At 37.5% G+C, this 16,505-nt stretch overlaps 1 protein-coding gene across 24 annotated transcripts in view; it reads right to left on the bottom strand.

The window, feature by feature from the left end:
• The window catches only part of C2CD5 (C2 calcium dependent domain containing 5), a 55,927-nt gene that overhangs the window by 24,414 nt on the left and 15,008 nt on the right, over nt 1-16,505 (bottom strand). For 10 of the 24 annotated variants that reach the window (XM_064421502.1, XM_064421500.1, XM_064421507.1 and 7 more), the window contains 2 exons: nt 13,808-13,893; nt 8,881-8,989 (listed from right to left, as the gene is read on the bottom strand). In XM_064421502.1, coding sequence (XP_064277572.1) covers nt 8,881-8,989; nt 13,808-13,893 — 195 coding nt within the window. Of the gene's footprint in view, nt 1-7,041; nt 7,108-8,880; nt 8,990-13,807; nt 13,894-16,124; nt 16,320-16,505 lie in introns of all 24 variants that reach the window. The other 14 variants (XM_064421486.1, XM_064421491.1, XM_064421485.1 and 11 more) reach the window with 3 other exon arrangements.

Raw genomic sequence — 16,505 nt, 5'->3', positions numbered from 1 at the left:
TATTAAAACACAAAATAATTGTCTACAATTAAAATCAAACACCATGACATTGCAATAATAGGTTGATACAAAACACTGAATGCAGTGCAATGTGTAGCATTCATATTCTTCTGACAAATATTTTCACAAGCAGCCTTTTTTGACACATGAGCCACACAATTTCACATGGGGATGCTGTCGTAGCATTTACAAGTTTAGTAAAGCTAAGGATTTACATAAACAATTAGAGGAGTTGGGGAAGCAGGATGGCATGTGTCCAGCACACTCCATGAGAGTGCCTGTTGGTTGTTTTGCTAAGGCAAAAGCTTAAGAACTAAGGGTTTGCAAAGCAGATTCAGCAGACAGGAGCCAGAAACGGTGGGTATTTTGGCGCATGCTTGGATCAGGTGACAGTACAGACTGAAAACTATGGCAGCTCACTGAAATGGTTACAGAAAGTAATGGCCCTGGATTCTAGGTGGAAGCAAAAAGGCAAGCATACAGAGCACTCAGTCACAAGCTTTTCTAGCAAATGTACCGAGTAGTTTGGACCAAGGGTTCTCTACAACTCTAAGCAGAAAGGTTTGCAGGAAATTCCACTGCTAATTACGTCCCCTTTGAGGGAAACCAAAGGCTTAATACTAAACTTACTTTAATAAAATGTTTCCAAATTGGCAGGATATTTATAACCAAGTGGAAGCAAAGCATGCTGTTTCTATGGTTGAGGACTTGAGAAACAATGCTGTCAAAAGTACAGCATTCTATAAAAATCGTGAAGAACTCAAGCCTCCTTCAACTGAAACTTGTCAAACTGATTTTATTCAGCAGTTTTATAAGACACAAACAGAACTTCTGTACCTGGAATGTTCTTTGAGTTAGCTCTATCCACCAGCAGGTCACCCATCTCCTTTAGAATACAAGGTTGAGCTGCACTATCCAGGGGGCAATATCCTGTATGAATTGTTCACCTAGACACTATCACTTTCTCATTCATAAGAAGCAACACCTTTCCCAAGTTATTTGCTAGAGGGTCACGTGTACAGGTTCTTTCAAGATTTAGCCAGAAGATGCATTTTGATAGTCCATATAGATTTTTTGAAACTGGAGACAGATTAAGGAGAATGGCCTCTTGATGACACAGTTCACACCAAGAGTTGCTGTATCCTTAAAGCTGAATCCTTAGACAATCTGAGGAAATTACTCCAAAGTACAGACTGTCTGATTCACTTCAACCAGTTTTACGCTGCATAATTCAGTAAATATCTACATGTAGAAGGCAATACTCTGACAGGAGGACAATCATCCAAGGAAAATTTTCATGATCTATAAATGACTCATTGTTCTGTTGTTTCAAAAATGGCAATGGAGGTCAATATCTTTCAAATTCAATCTTTGAATCTTTCATTAGGCAAAGCCATTATCCACACATTCAATATTCCCTTATTTTTACATCTTCTTAATTAAAAACCTACTAACAGCTTATACAGAAAGATGTGTGGTATGCTTGTGTAGGTTTGGCTAGCTGGGTTTTTTAACAGACACCTTTGTTAGGTTTATAAGCAACCTTCCCTGGACCTTGAAGTTTTATTTAATCCTTTCTGGTTATCCTATTAACATTGACATTACCAATTTTCTAAAATATTTAGCAACTAAATAACTGTACAGAAACACAAATGCTCTGATCTGTAACGATTAACATAAAATTCAGGTAGCAAATAATTAAAGCTACAACAGACTAACCTAAAACTTCAAAAAAGTTTTCAAGCCACTCCTTGTTTAGAAATACTACTCCCTATATTAATCTGTAAGACCAGAAGATGTACAAATGAGAACTTTGTGACAGCGAGTGAAGGAAGTAGATTGTAGGGATATATCACAGGAAAACTAGGATACACTAAACTAGCAGGAAACAGTGTAACCACACCCAAAGGGAACAGGCACACTTACTCTGTTTACCAAGTTAAACCCCACATAAAACATCCAGCCTGCCAAATGTTACTGACAGCCAGAGCTCTCTGCCAGGTGAGTTAGAGATCAGCACACACCTCACCTCCTCAGCCACACTGCTGAGGGAGCAAAACGAGACTCGAAAGCTGAAGGAATTCTTCAATTACTCAGGAGACTTTTTTAAGAATACTTAGATTAAACTGCATTTACAGGATGAGATGTTGGCTGGCTGATTAAACCAAACCCTTTCATCTGCAGGGCAGTTTTCCACTGGGTCAGTCAGGCCACATCACTACATGAGCAGCAAGTCTCCAAGAGAAACCATACAGAAAATTCCATATATCATTCCTTCAATGGCAGCTCACTGTTGAGGAGTGATAGCTTTAATCCCAAAATATACTCCAAGATGGAGAAGCAGAAGGGTTGTTCCCCTTATGGCTTAATACAGTCACAAGAGTGGCTGTAACTTTTAATTGTAGATAAAAGTCTGATAGGAAGAGCACAAGCTGAAAAAAGTGTAATCTAAAAAAAAAATCTTGTAATAATGTAAAAGCAGCAGTAATAATTTAGTGCAGAGCTAAAAGAAACAACCATGTGATACAACCTAAATTAAATGAAAAATATAATGTCAAAATAGAAGGTATTTGAAGAAAAAAATTCAGAATCTATTAAAAATTAAACATATATTAAAAATCAAAACAGTTAAAAATCAAGGTTTAAATTGCATCATACTTAGGATTATAAAAGCTCAAAAATACTGCCCAGAAATTAGAAAACATTAGATATAGGAAATAAATTTGCCTCTGGAAAATCATTTCCATGCATAAATATATGCCTTTGTTACTTCAGCTTTTAGTGATTATTTCAGTCATTCATCCTAGAATGGTGACTCAGCAGGTAATAAAGAAACTACTTATTCTATTTTGTGTCTCTGTTGCTTTGTCAGCTTGGCACAATAAATACAACCTATTTTAAAACACGAGCAATCTTCAAAGAGAAGCTTGAAATGACTACAAAAAGGAGCTGTTACCCAGAGCTGGGGACACTGTGCTGGAGCAAGGCAGGCCTTTCTAAATCCCATTTTATCTGATTTACTGCTGCAGGAAGGGGATGCCATTAGCTGGTATGCAGTGACGCTGTCTCTGAATTTCCTACTCCTTGTCTGCACTTCTCAGGAATGCAGAACCTCTGCATTCAATATTTCTGTGCACTCACAGCTGTTTATTCTGTCTTAAGACAAACTAGGCAGAGACACTTCTTTGAACTTCTGGATCCAAGGAGACTTAAAAAGCAAATTTCCTGTGCCTCACATTTATTATCCATCAGCATCTATCAGTTATTCCTGTAATCCTGTTACAGTCAGCAAGGTGCTGGTTCAGGCAGAATCATTCTGGTTTTCTTCTACAATAATACACTTGGAGGCAGGCAGATAGTTCTACAACTGTATGTTTGCAACCACAGAAGCAAATACAAGAAGGCTGAAAAAACTCAATGCAATCCATGAAGGACATCTTATGAAGACCATAGTTTTAGCCCAGCCCTGCATTTTGAAATTAGGACAAGTTATGTGCAAAAATACAATTTTTGCCAGACCAAGGTTCTCTCTCTTGTGTACTATCAATTCAAAACCAAAGTGTATTTGTGCAATAAGAAATGGCTTTTTTTGAGCACTTGTGCAAAGAAAAGTTTCTATTGGATTTCACACCGTTAGCCAGAATTTAGGGAGAGTTTTAAAGCAGTATGAACAGATGAAATAGCATTACTTAGGTAGGCAAAGAATTCTAAACAAGGATTTGAAATGCCAAGTTTATTTAGGAATCTCTAACAGAACATCTGAATACTGTTCTGTGCTCAGTGACAGTGACCACCTTTTCTTCAGTTACATAAATATCTACTTAGAACTCTCAAAAAAAAAAAGTACAGTCCCAATGAAAATTATTTCATTACCATAAGGGTGTGTCTGCTTCTGGAAATCATATTCAAACACCACTCATATTAACCATAGAAATTACTTGGGAATATTCACTCCTCGGGAAAGGCTGCAGAAAACTGGAGTCAATTATTACTGGAGTCAATTATTATCACATCCCTCATTGTTTTCAGAAAAAGCCTCTGACAACTGCTTTAACCTCCCATTTTCATTCAACACATACTGATGGGCAAGAAGCCAACCTGGAAATTCTCAAAGAAAAGGCAAGAGGTCAACCTCAAAATGCTGGGGCTTTTACTACTTGATCTGAAGGATAACCACATCAGACACCAACAGGCACATTCTGACATTTCCTACTGTGCTCCTACAACTGGGCCACACTTACACCCAGAAAGCAGCTTGAAATGTCATTTGCACATTCTCTGTATTTCTGTGGAAGAAAAACATTCAGTTACAGAAACAAAACACAGCCAAGCTTTGCTCTTGCATTTCCTCTATGCAAAACTAACTCTGGAGAATTTCACACTCCAACAACAAGACTGGATATCACACAGGGAGCTCAGGAGATGCTTAGGAAGTTTTTATCAGTCTTTTATCTTTCCATATTTCTGACTGCTGGAGCTGAAGATGCACTGCTGGAACAGCTTCCTAATGAGGAGTTTAAAATTCAATTATGTGAGTAATTATATATTGGTGCTGTGAAACAGCCATATGGAAAAGCAGCCTCTATACAGCAAGTTCTTGCACTGCCTAACTTTGTGCTCTGTGTTTAACCTCAGTGCCAAACCTTTAACAAAGATCAGCCTCCTGGATTGAGGATTCCTTGCACGTTTTTATACTTGGAGTTCATTCTTTCCCAGAGACAGCACCAGAAGCTAGCTATCTTCCACTGCATTATGTGCCCTCTTTTCTATCAATTTTTGCTCAACTCCCTACTTTCATTTTGCAATTTCATCTTCATATCCACCTTCTTGTATTTTATAAACATTTAAACAATTCTTCATTGAACTATATGCAATTCCCAGATATTTAAGCAGCTTCTTTTCCATTCATGAAATAGTCAGTCTTTACTTCCATGTCTGATTTTCAAGCACCTTCAAATCTCTGATGTTTCCCTACCAGTGGATGCTCCCTGTTGTACTTTACATACAATTAAATTCCTGGCAAGACACAAAAAAAAAAAAAAAAAAGGCAATATCCTTCTGCACCACACAGTTACTAAGCAAGCTGAAATGAAGCCTGAACGTTTTCCAAAAGTAAAATAATTTTAGCCCACTTATGGTTGTGATTACATTCTGTGTCCAGCAGCACACCTAGCACTGCAAAGGCCCCATGCATGCTTCCAGAACAGGAGTGCACCCTGCTCAGGCCCAAAGCAGCAGGGTTAACCAGCTCTCTACACACCTACTGACACACCAAGGCTGCAGAACACAGCGAGCTCTCAGGAGGGATTAACTCTACAGTTACTCTTTGGTTTACACCTCTCCACTCCAACCAACACCTCTAGGTAAAAAGCACCTCTGGGGAAAATGTTTTATATACACATAAATGCACAGTCATTTCCCTGTAATCTCTAAAAAATTTAGACAACAGTTTTGGATATACCATCAAGAAATGAATTCCTGACTTGCACTTCGCTTCCTAATTTGACATTGTGGATCACTTTCTAGTCTAGTTCAAAGCATGTTTAGTGTCGGTACATAAACTCATTTACTCCATTATTCTAATAAAATTCTTTCAATAAAAACATCCACTGAAACTGGAAAAGCAACAATGAATTCCAACTTTTCAAGGTCATACACAGTACACAAAATTTTTGACACATTTTTAACACTTTGGATCAGACCATGCCATACCAGTCACAGACCCGAGAATTTCATAATAGTCTTTTCATACTGAAAGCTAATTTTAAAAGATTATCACTTTAGAACAAGCACAGAAAACCAACAAAGTCAGAAAAGCTCACAATCACAATATTAAAGGATGCTTACTGTAAAAGAAACAGCAAAAATGAGCCAATAGTTTTGAGCTCTCCCTATTTTTTAAAAATTTGCAGACTGAAAAATGTCTGATTTTTAATAACTGCACATTCAAACTGAGTTTTAGAGCATGACACAGAGCTGCATGGCAAGAGTGAATTATCAAGAAGGAAGGTTTCTGGGGGAAGCAAGCCCTCAGAGGTCAGCTGTGTACCTTTTCATGGTGCCAGCTTCACAAACATCAAAGCCTGACAAGGCCACTGGCTGGGATGTTCTATGCAGGGAAGTTATGCCTGCCTCTCTTGCACAGCATGTCATCCTTCCACAGGGAAAACATGACAGAGCAGTCTTTGCTGCATCTAGACTGCACCAACTCATCCATGACTTCTACAGCTGTATGAGGAAGTTACACACTTTGATTACTAAAACTGCACAAAAAAAAAGAACACTGGGGCTTTTTTCAGGCTGGGTAATGAAGTGATTAAAAAGTGATTCAAATAATTATGTTTTAAGTCCTGTAACTGGCTGCATTTTACAATTCAAGATTTATGAACCAACATATTCTGGGCTACATACTACTCTTCTCTTTAAACTGATAGTTATCTTTTTCTCTTGGATAATTTTTATATCTATTATTATCTATAATACAACTATTATTTTAGAGCTAGTATTAAGAACAAACACACTCATTGATTTCCTGAAATTAACAGGAGGAAAGCTTTTGTTAAAGAAAGTGCAAGCCCAGGCAAAACAACAAACTAACCAACAGTTAGTTTTGACCCAAATCGAACCAATAGGCCAAAATAAACACCCAAAACCCACTACATAAAAACCCCAAACCAAACAAACAAAATAAAATAACACCTGACATGATCCCAACTGTGTAAGGAAGAACCCATTCTCTTAGCCTAAATTACTTCCTTCATGGATGCTGAGCTGAAAGTGGCTACTAAATAAACATCTGAACATTCAGCTTTCCAGATTGATATTAAATTATTCTTAGCAATACTATTTTATACTAAAGCAATGTTTTGTAATTTTAAAGAGAGTCTTTAGCAACATGAAAACGTGACATTTAGGCATTTGATGATTAAACATATTTAAATTTGAAGCATTAACCTAAACATGCTAGAGCATTTCTAATAACTTCACTGAGCTGCCATAATTTCTGTCAGCATATGTAGTACTGAATGACTAATAAAATACCTGAATTGAAACTATTCCAGTCTAGCAGTTTGTATGATCTTGTGTTACCCATAATTCCGACAAAGGCTGAGTTCAAAACAGCAAATTAGTAGATCAGTTATAGCAGCAGAATAGTGAAAAAACTACCAACAAGAACACAATTGACAACACCACTCCACAGGAACTGGAAAGACACAGACAGCAGAGTTAATAAGAGGCTGAAATAGAAAGGGAAAAAGGAGCATGCTATAGCAATCTGGCACTAGGTGACTAAGTGGAAAACCGGCAGTTTTGTCCTACTGGCACATTCTTAATCCACCTGCAAATGTTCTCTTCCATGTTTTCCTGATTCATGAATCTCCCAGTTTATTTGCTTCCTTTAATATTTTACAGACTTGTTTGACTCAAATGCTTCATGATCATAACTGTATCAGATTTTTTTTTCACTCCTCCACCTTCCCTCCCACAGCCACGTGCTTTCATTCCCCCTTTTTTTCCCACTATTTTGCAATGTGAGTTCCAAGGATCATGCATTTTACAGTCACTTGTCAGGAGCAATCTGCAAGTCTCACAGAAACACTGCAGCTCTGCAAACACACATCTCTTCTTGCCTTATGGCTTATACTGCTTCCAGTCAGCTGGTAAAAAGGAGGGAGGGGGTAATGCAAGAAATTAGTTTTTAAATCTTCTGAGCAGAATTAATTTTTTTTTTTACATTCTTACATCTATCACACAGTAAATTTTGCACATAAGAGACCTGTATCAGAAATCCGTTGAAAACAGAGAATCCTAAAATAGTTTTGTGGCAAAGAAAGACTCACATATTAATTATACTTTGACATTTCTTTTAATCTTCTCTTCACTGTGTAAATAGATCTTAGAATAGGAAAACAAAAGAGCAACATTGTGTACTAAAATACTTGAAAAGTAGGAGGATCTAATGCAGATTAAGTCTTGGATTTAATTTCATGTTGCCAGTTTACTGAACATTTACATCACCAACAATCTGATTTACCCGCCTGGAGAATTGCTTGCCTTGGGCCATAGGAAGAAAAGGAAAAGATTCAGTTTTTCGTACTTGTTAATGTATTTGTATATGTATTTGCATAGACTTCCTTTTATTACTCCTGACTAGTGCATGCATAATCACTACTGGTGCTATTTTTACTCTGCTCTGCATTTTTAAGTGCACTGTCAAGTCCAACTTTTTGAAAAGCATTCCTCATCTGGTCTCAGCAAGTAAACCAACCAAGTCTTCAGAGGCAAAAGTCACTCAAAGAACTAGGACATGCAAAGCACACGTGTTCTCGTGCTGGGGTTCCCACAAAAACAATAAATAAAAATCTTCAAGTACTGTTCAGTAAAGGTTTCTAAGAACAGAAACAAAGCTGTAAAGGTTAAAAACCATGTTGTGAGCTGTAGCCATTAGTCCTTAAAGATTTCAAGGAGCTGAAAATGGGAAAACATTCATAGTTAAGATCAAGCATTTAATCTCATTTTTGTTTGAATGGAAAAACTTGCATCAAGTTTTAATCACAAAAAGCGGCAAAAAATTAATTAACCCCTCAATAATTCAAAGCTAGTTTTCAGTGCAAAGTTACTGATTCAAAGCATTTTTATTACAACTTTAACTTGCTGGAACATTTCTCACTAAAACCACGACCTTGGAGTAAGTCATTCCCCAGGCCCCAGTGGCTCTCTGCAATGCACTGCTTGGGCTGTGTGCTGCTGCAACGGATCTGTCTGTCCCCAGGTGTCACCAAGCCTGCAGGGCAGGCCCGTGCCAGGCGTTCCCGTGCCAGGCAGGTATCCCCGTGTTCCCATGTTCCCGTGGCAGGCCCCGTTCCCGTGCCGACCTACCGGGATTGTGGATGCGATCCAGGAGCTTCACGGAGCGCGCGCTCACAACGCCCCCAACGTGGACCAGAAAGCCTGGTGGGAAGGTGGTCAGGGTGAAAAACGGGAATTCCTGTGGGCAGGAAGAACAAGCATTACAGGGCTGCTGCCGCAGCCGTGCCCAGTGCAGGACACGTGCACCGAGCTCTCCCTTCCCTGAACAGGAGCGAGGCAGCTCCGGGGCCAGAGGAGCCCCCCAGCCCCTGAGCACTGCAGAGCCACGCGTCCCCACAAACCCCCTGGATCAGGAAAGCACAGCTTCTGCACACTGAAAGGATACTTTTCCCCCACAGAGCTGTTTCTCAGCACAACAGTGATAAATAATCAAAACTTTAGATATTTAGAGATGAACAACATCTCTATTGAACCACTTTTACCGTGGCTGCTAGACACCAGAATTCTTCTTTCATTAGCTGATAAAAAATAAAATTTCTCCACTTTTAGGTGTTCTTGTTACAAGTGACTGCAGTTTGATTCTGAAGCACAGGGTGAAACAAACTGTAGTCTTGCAAGAATGAGGACAGTCTTACTACAGGAAAACACACCTCAAAAATATCAAAGGACTGCTCTGCTCATAAGCTCTAAAAATAACAAGTAAGTATACCTCTTTTAAAATGAAACACAACAAGTGTACTTAAACACAAGTTTAAGCACAAGTTTTTAAACAAAGATTCACTTCCAGTTCATAAGTAAAATGAAGAGTTAACTTTCAGTAACTACTCCAGCTTTTCATTCATAAAAGGGGCAAAGTAAGTAATTATGGCAATTTTTCAGGACACATATGATGAAATAAAAGTCTTATTCAAAGAAGCTGAGCCCAAACCTAGTTTTTAATTGCTCCAGAGACATTCTGTGATATGTCTAATATATACATAATAGCACACTTATGGGGGAAAGGCAATAATTCAAGTTCAGCAATTCTAAATGCAGAAAGCAAAAAAAGATGAAAAATCATGCAATCATGTTTTGTCTAATCATAACTAATTCAATGGAACAAATAAACTCCATATTTTTATATGAGAGAAAGTACAGGATAGATTCCTTTCTCACATACTTGGAAAGAGTACAATTCAACCAAGCTTCTCCCTGCACAGCACACACGCTGCAGATTCAGTGAGGCTCAGATTGTTCCAGCAATACATGGCATGAAAAGCCATCTTACAGTAAAGCCCAATGTAAGTTTAAAAATTAATACTTGAGGATTCTTGCCACCCTTCTTACAGAAACTCTGAGAACTTTAAAAGTGTCCTACAAACTTCAAGTTCCCTGGATTTTCATTTGGCTTAAACCTTCAAAATTAAGAGGCAAGCTTTGAAATCAGCAACCATAGCATCAATAACCAGAAGAAAAACAATCCCAAAAGCTAAACCCTGCAGTTTTGCCTTAAGATGCAATTAATAAGCAGGAAGATTTCAGTCCAGGACTCTGCCAGCCTGCTTGACTGATGGGTCTCCAGGAGCAGAGATGGATTCTAGAGAGGGATACAGTGAAGATTCCCCCAGGAGGTTCTAACAGATTGCAAAGTGCCTTGCAAGTTATCAGAATAGTCAAAATACTCAAAATACTTGCTTTTCCAGGACTGCAGAAATGAATAAAGGAGTTTTCTGAATGTGCCACCTCTATGAAATTCCACTAAGCCTTTACTACATTTACATTCTATGTATACACACTCACATTTACACCAGGCTGAAGCAAAGTTAACAATGCTCCATGCTCAAAAGCTTGAGCAAATCCAATGTTTTTTAATGTACATGGAAATTCAAAAGTTTTTCCACTTTCTGTTCCTTTTCATAACACTGTGTACTGCAAGTAATTTTAACGTGTTCACACTTCTACTTTGCCTGATTCCCTACACTAGAAACCAGGAGTAAAACTTCAAATAACTTGGTTTTATCTCAATAAATACATCAATACTGCCAAGCCTGTATTATGACACATGGTAACATAAGGTGTTCTATCAGAACTTGAGCCACAGACAAATCTGGGTTACAGAATCTCTGAACCATTCTGACACAATTCTGTTAACAATCTCTCGTTCATTCTGACACAGATGGAACTCCATCCACTTATATGAAGACTTTTTTCTTTTTCTATTTAATTTAGAGTTTTTTAAAAATTTGTTATTACATTACTCAAATACAAGTTCCAGCCTCAATTACACGTTGTAGACTGTAGTGTTCAAAATTATAAATCTACAGTTTTTTCAGGGCAAATGGAGATTTCAGGGAAAACGGAGATTTCAGGGAAAACCAGATGCAGTTCCCACATTATAAATCCCCTCTATTACTGCAATTTGCAAAGGACTCCTTTACATCAAGGTGATGCAACCATGAAGTATTTCAGTATATGACAAACCAGGACGATTTCCAAGCTACAACTGAAGATGGACAATCATTTTACCAATACCAATTCACTACTCCACAGTCACTGATTGCACAGGCCATCAAAGAACTTCACTTTAAATCCTTGTAACTACACAGAGATTCTATGAGTAGCTGTGTTTGGGGCAAGTTTGATAAGTTACAATCAAATCCTCAAACACCTGCTCAGTACAAGGAGATTGCTCAAGCACCTGCAGAATGTAAAAACAGGAAGAAACCAGAATTTGTCCAAGTGGAAGTGAGGGACATGAAATACCATTGAGAGCAGCTTTTGTCCACTTCTACAAAAATGTAGGCTAATTTTTTAGGAGCAGAATAACATCAAATTTTCCTACTGATGGACATACAGAATGTTTGTGTTTTTTTTAGTTAAAAACAGACAGGAAGACAGCTGTGCTGCAGTTACTCTTTCTGTCTACAGATGTTCAAGGAACTGCTTACAGTTATTAATGTACAATATAACATGTACGTGACTTTTCCACAGCTGTATTTTCTACAGGTTTATTTTCAGGAAAGAAATTGAGGAATATTACCCTTTTAACCAACTCTGTTCAGTTTGCAGTTAGCGTTATTTAAGTAATAGACCAAAACCAGCTTTTTTTGGTTAAAAAAGCTGTTGAGATATGCAACTAAATGAACTTATTTTAAGGTACCTTAGATTATTCTAGTATATGGTAAAGCTAAGACTCAAAAGAACTATCTGAGCAACCTGGTCTCTGGTCTCATGGAATGTGTCCCTGCCCAAGGCAGGGTGGCTGGAATGAGATGACCATTAAGGTCCCTTAAACTCAAAGTGTTCTGGGATTTTATGATATATCTAATACATGTGAAACTGCACTATATATACTGAATTTATTCTTCCTTTTCCCAAATATGTGTTATCTTAAGTAATCCAGACAAGCAGATGTTTATGTGCACTGTTTATGTATGTCATACTAAAACAGACAAAATAACTTACAGATGTTATTCCTTCCAGTTAACTCAACTTCAAGGTAACACCATAGCAAACCACATCCTACATGACATTTTCAGAAGACAGAATGAACATTTCTTATCAATTAACTGTCCACATGCTTTGCTGCTACATCACAATCGCCATCAATAACAGATTCAACATGCTTCCATCCCATTTTACAATATCTTTTTTCTACTAGACGATACACAGATCTTACCAAAATAATGTTCAAATAATTCAGGCTCTAAAAATATATTAAGGGCTCTTAATTTACTTTTTTTATTGTCTTTAAAAAGTTTCCTAAGGAAATAAAAAGATCAGCCATGGAACGTCTGATCTGCTAGCAAAATCAAAGGTAAACAGAAAAAAGGCTTATTTTAAAGCATTCCATCAGCCAAATTAAAAAATTAAAAGCAAAAAGCCATGGATTTGTATTCACACCTAAATTAAAATGTTAACTAAAATGTATCAACATGCAAAATACACCGATCTAAAAAATGCTCTTAAAAACAACAAATTTAAAAAATTCTGCATGAACAAAATGACAAATGTGCAAAGCCTGACGAACCCCCCGTGTTTCAGCTGCTGCTTTGGCAATGCCCACCAGCAGAAGAAAGGGCTAGCAGAGCCACGCAGAGGTGCCACGTACCCGCCTTGCACAGAACCTGCGGGGCGACGCTCCCTTCGCCACGGCAACAAGAGACAGAAGAGAATCAGGCACTCAGTGCCAGTGCAGCTCCCCACTCACACTGCACACCTGGCTCTGCTCCCAGTGACAAACTGCTCCCATGTCACCAGCTCAGGGAGCCAGAAACTGCAATGAACTTATTTCTGATTTCAAATATACTCCTGTTTCTTCCTTCAAGACCTCATTATCAACATTTTGATCAAACCAGTATATAGCTTATAAAAAAAGTTGCAATTACTCATTTCAAATGTGAACATTTAACTGAAACCTCTATTTTCATCATATAGTCTACTCAGTATAATGACAGATGGATTTTTACTCCAATAGAGGAAAAGTTTAAATCTATAAATGCTTTTTACTGCTTGGCAAGTAGTTCAGGTTCAAGTTCCCAATTAAAGGCTTCCTTCTACTTCATGAAATAGGGCACAAGGTATCAACTCCATTCCCAAAACCTGAAACTTTTCCCAAACCCAAATGGGATTTTCAACTTGTTTAAAGCTATGCCAATGTTTCTGAATTTGGCTTCTGTAAAACCTTTATCGTCACGTCTTTACTCAAGTGTTAAACTTAACATGCATCAGTACCTTTCAGAGACCACACAACAGTAATTTCTCCTGTAACTTCTTAGTACCACTGGAATTATTTGAGTGCTGTGCACAGTTAATTGCTCTACTTTTCCCAGTCCTCTAGTAATACATTAATATTTAAATAATTTCTGCATAAAAGGGCCATTAAACAGTCAACACTTGTAGTAAGTTCAGACCTAAAATTACATATTTTCAAACAGAAAGTAACAGCAAACATGAACTTACTACAATAGAAATTTTCACTTCAGTAGACCAGAAATTAAAGTATAAAATGCCTTACCCTTTGTTCCAGAGCTGACTGAGTCTGTTGTCTTAAAAGAGTTTTAAATGGCCCCCCTTCTTTTCCAGCACTCCCACTGCCCATTCCTGAAGAACATCAGTACAAATGACATTCAAAGAAACATACATTATAATTTGTAATCAAAGGGTGATTTCAAAATAGATAAAAATGAGCCATTGAAAACAGTCAAATTATCCCCATCAATTTAATTTTTAAGAAAAAAGCATCAAAATTTAATTTTGGTTTGAGGGTTGCTCTAGGTTTTCCTTTTCACACAACTAGCAGTGATTTTACAGTATTTGAACAACCCCCCTGATCTAAGATTTCTTCCTGCTGTCAACCTAAATTAAAATCAACTTTAAAATATAAAAACTTAAAGATGTGGATTTAAAATTCCTTCTTATGACATTTTTTAAAAATTCTTATGACTTTTTTGCCTATGATTTAAATAGAGACCTAATTTTCACATTAAGTTCTTATATAATCAGATTATTTGCCTCTATCAAAAAGAGTCCCTCTTTCAGACTACTCTATAGTTGTGTATCTCTCACTAATATTATTACAATATTTTTATTTAACAGAAGTAATAAAAACCTGGTTTTCAGAGAGTTTCAGGTAACTAAACCACCTTTCCTAACTACAAGTAGGAAGAGACTGTACACATAATTACAGCAGCAGTTACATAATGCATGATTAGGAACAAGAAGAAAGTACAAAGGCAATGCATATCCTTTAATTTTAATATAAGCTCTGAAAAAATTTAACAATTGTTTTACACTAAGAAATACTCATCTGATTCATTCAAATAAGCTAGGGGCTACTGCTGCTCAGCATTTAAAACTACACTTATTTGATGACTATATTGGCACACACATAACCTGCAGATTATCCGTAGATGAACACGGGATAAACTCCAATTTTGCACAATACGGTAATGCTCTCTTTCCTCCTTTCAGAGTTCCAGCTCCAGCCTCCCCTGCCCCCAGGTTTGTGCAGAGGAAGCAGATCAGGTCCTGGCTAGCAGGACGTGTTCCTGCAAGAGGTGCTGAGCTGCAGGTTATGTGTCTGACAGAGAGCTAGGGCTCTGTGCTTGCACAGCCCTGCAGCAAACACACGCCAAGGTCGTGCTTCTCCTAAAGCAAACACAGTGCTAGTGCTTGGCTTGGTCATGCCTAAAACACATCATCATTGCCATTCCTTATGTCTCAATCTGACAAAGCAAAACAAAGCCCCTAAGCAGCAGAGGAAAGCAGAGCGTAAAGAACAAAGCAGGATGAAATGCAAACACCACAGTGCAAAGAGTTAGAAATGAAGCCAAGATTTGCTTTTCCAGAATTTGTAACTAACTCAACGTAGTAATTCCTTGCTAGTCTTTTATTTCTGCTCAAGAATCTGGTAAGGACGAACAAGAGTGTAAATATACATTGAAGTGCAGTTATTTCTTTTTACCAGACTGGGAGATCTAGAAATAATACCAGACTTAATAATGTATGTAAATTCATTCCTAAATTCATTCATTCATTTTCAAGAGTTACTAAGCTACCATTACCAAGTAATTAGATATAAAACCACTACAACTTTCAATGAGTATTTTTAGCTGTTCTTGGATAAGGAAACAAAACTATTAGTATCTGTATAGTCCCATTAAACAAGATTAAATTGCTTTTACTATTTAGCATTGATTCTAAACATCACTGTCAGGGACTATACAAGACTAAATACAGACAAACATAGCATAAATATTACACATGAAACAAACTCAAAAAATACAAACTAACTAAAAGAGTTTCTACAAAAAAGCGAAGTAATATCAACAACGATTTAATTGAAATCTTTAAAAATAATCCATGTCAGTAAAATGAAAAAGTGGACAGTAAAAATAAAAAGCATGGGCTTTGTTTAAAAGGTTAAATTAAAAAGCAGAGTTGGTAGCATCTGACAACCATTATTTCAGCAAATTATGAATGAATTCACAAGCAAGTGCAATGAGCATTTGCTCCAAGCAAAATGCAGGAGCAACAACATGAATGAATGGGATCACAAATAAAGTGAATTATTTCAGTCCAATTAGCAAAGGATATTTTTCAAGGTAAAGAAGTAATTCTGTAGCATATATGACATTGTTTCCAATCCTCTAAGAAGTTCTGAAGGTGTTTCAAGCTTCTGGGGCAGAGGTGAGAGATGGAATGCATAGTCATGTAGCCAGCAGTTTTCAGAGGCTAACTGAGCAAACCCAGGGTTATAGAAGCATCTGTGTGTTAATCAAATAACATTTCCTCAAAAGTTTGTTTAAAAGGCCATAATAGATAGATCCTACCAGAAGCAGCCAGAAGCAGCTCTTCAGTGAAAGAAACACTTTTCCTCAGAACAACTGGGCTGACATGGCTAGAGTGTAGAGGTTTAATGCTAGAGCCCGAGAGGAGGAGACAGGACTTTTTAAGATGTGGGGAATCACAAGAGAGTGTAGGGGAGCTGGGAAACAGGAAAATCCTAGGTCCCTGTGGGGAAGGTGCTGTGGAGGAAAGTAATAGAGACAAAGATGTAGATTCAGAAGATGACTAAAGAAATGGACAAAAGAAATCAAAATGAAGCATTTTTGTTTTCTCTAAATGAATCAACACTTACTGCAAATTATTCCTTGACATACAAAGAAACAGAATGACAATACAACTCCACAATGTACATGAGAAGCGTGTTT

This window comes from Passer domesticus, chromosome 5 (genome assembly GCF_036417665.1).
Source record: "Passer domesticus isolate bPasDom1 chromosome 5, bPasDom1.hap1, whole genome shotgun sequence".
In the NCBI taxonomy this organism is placed as follows: Eukaryota; Metazoa; Chordata; class Aves; order Passeriformes; family Passeridae; genus Passer; species Passer domesticus.
This window is presented reverse-complemented; position numbering and strand designations above follow the sequence as displayed.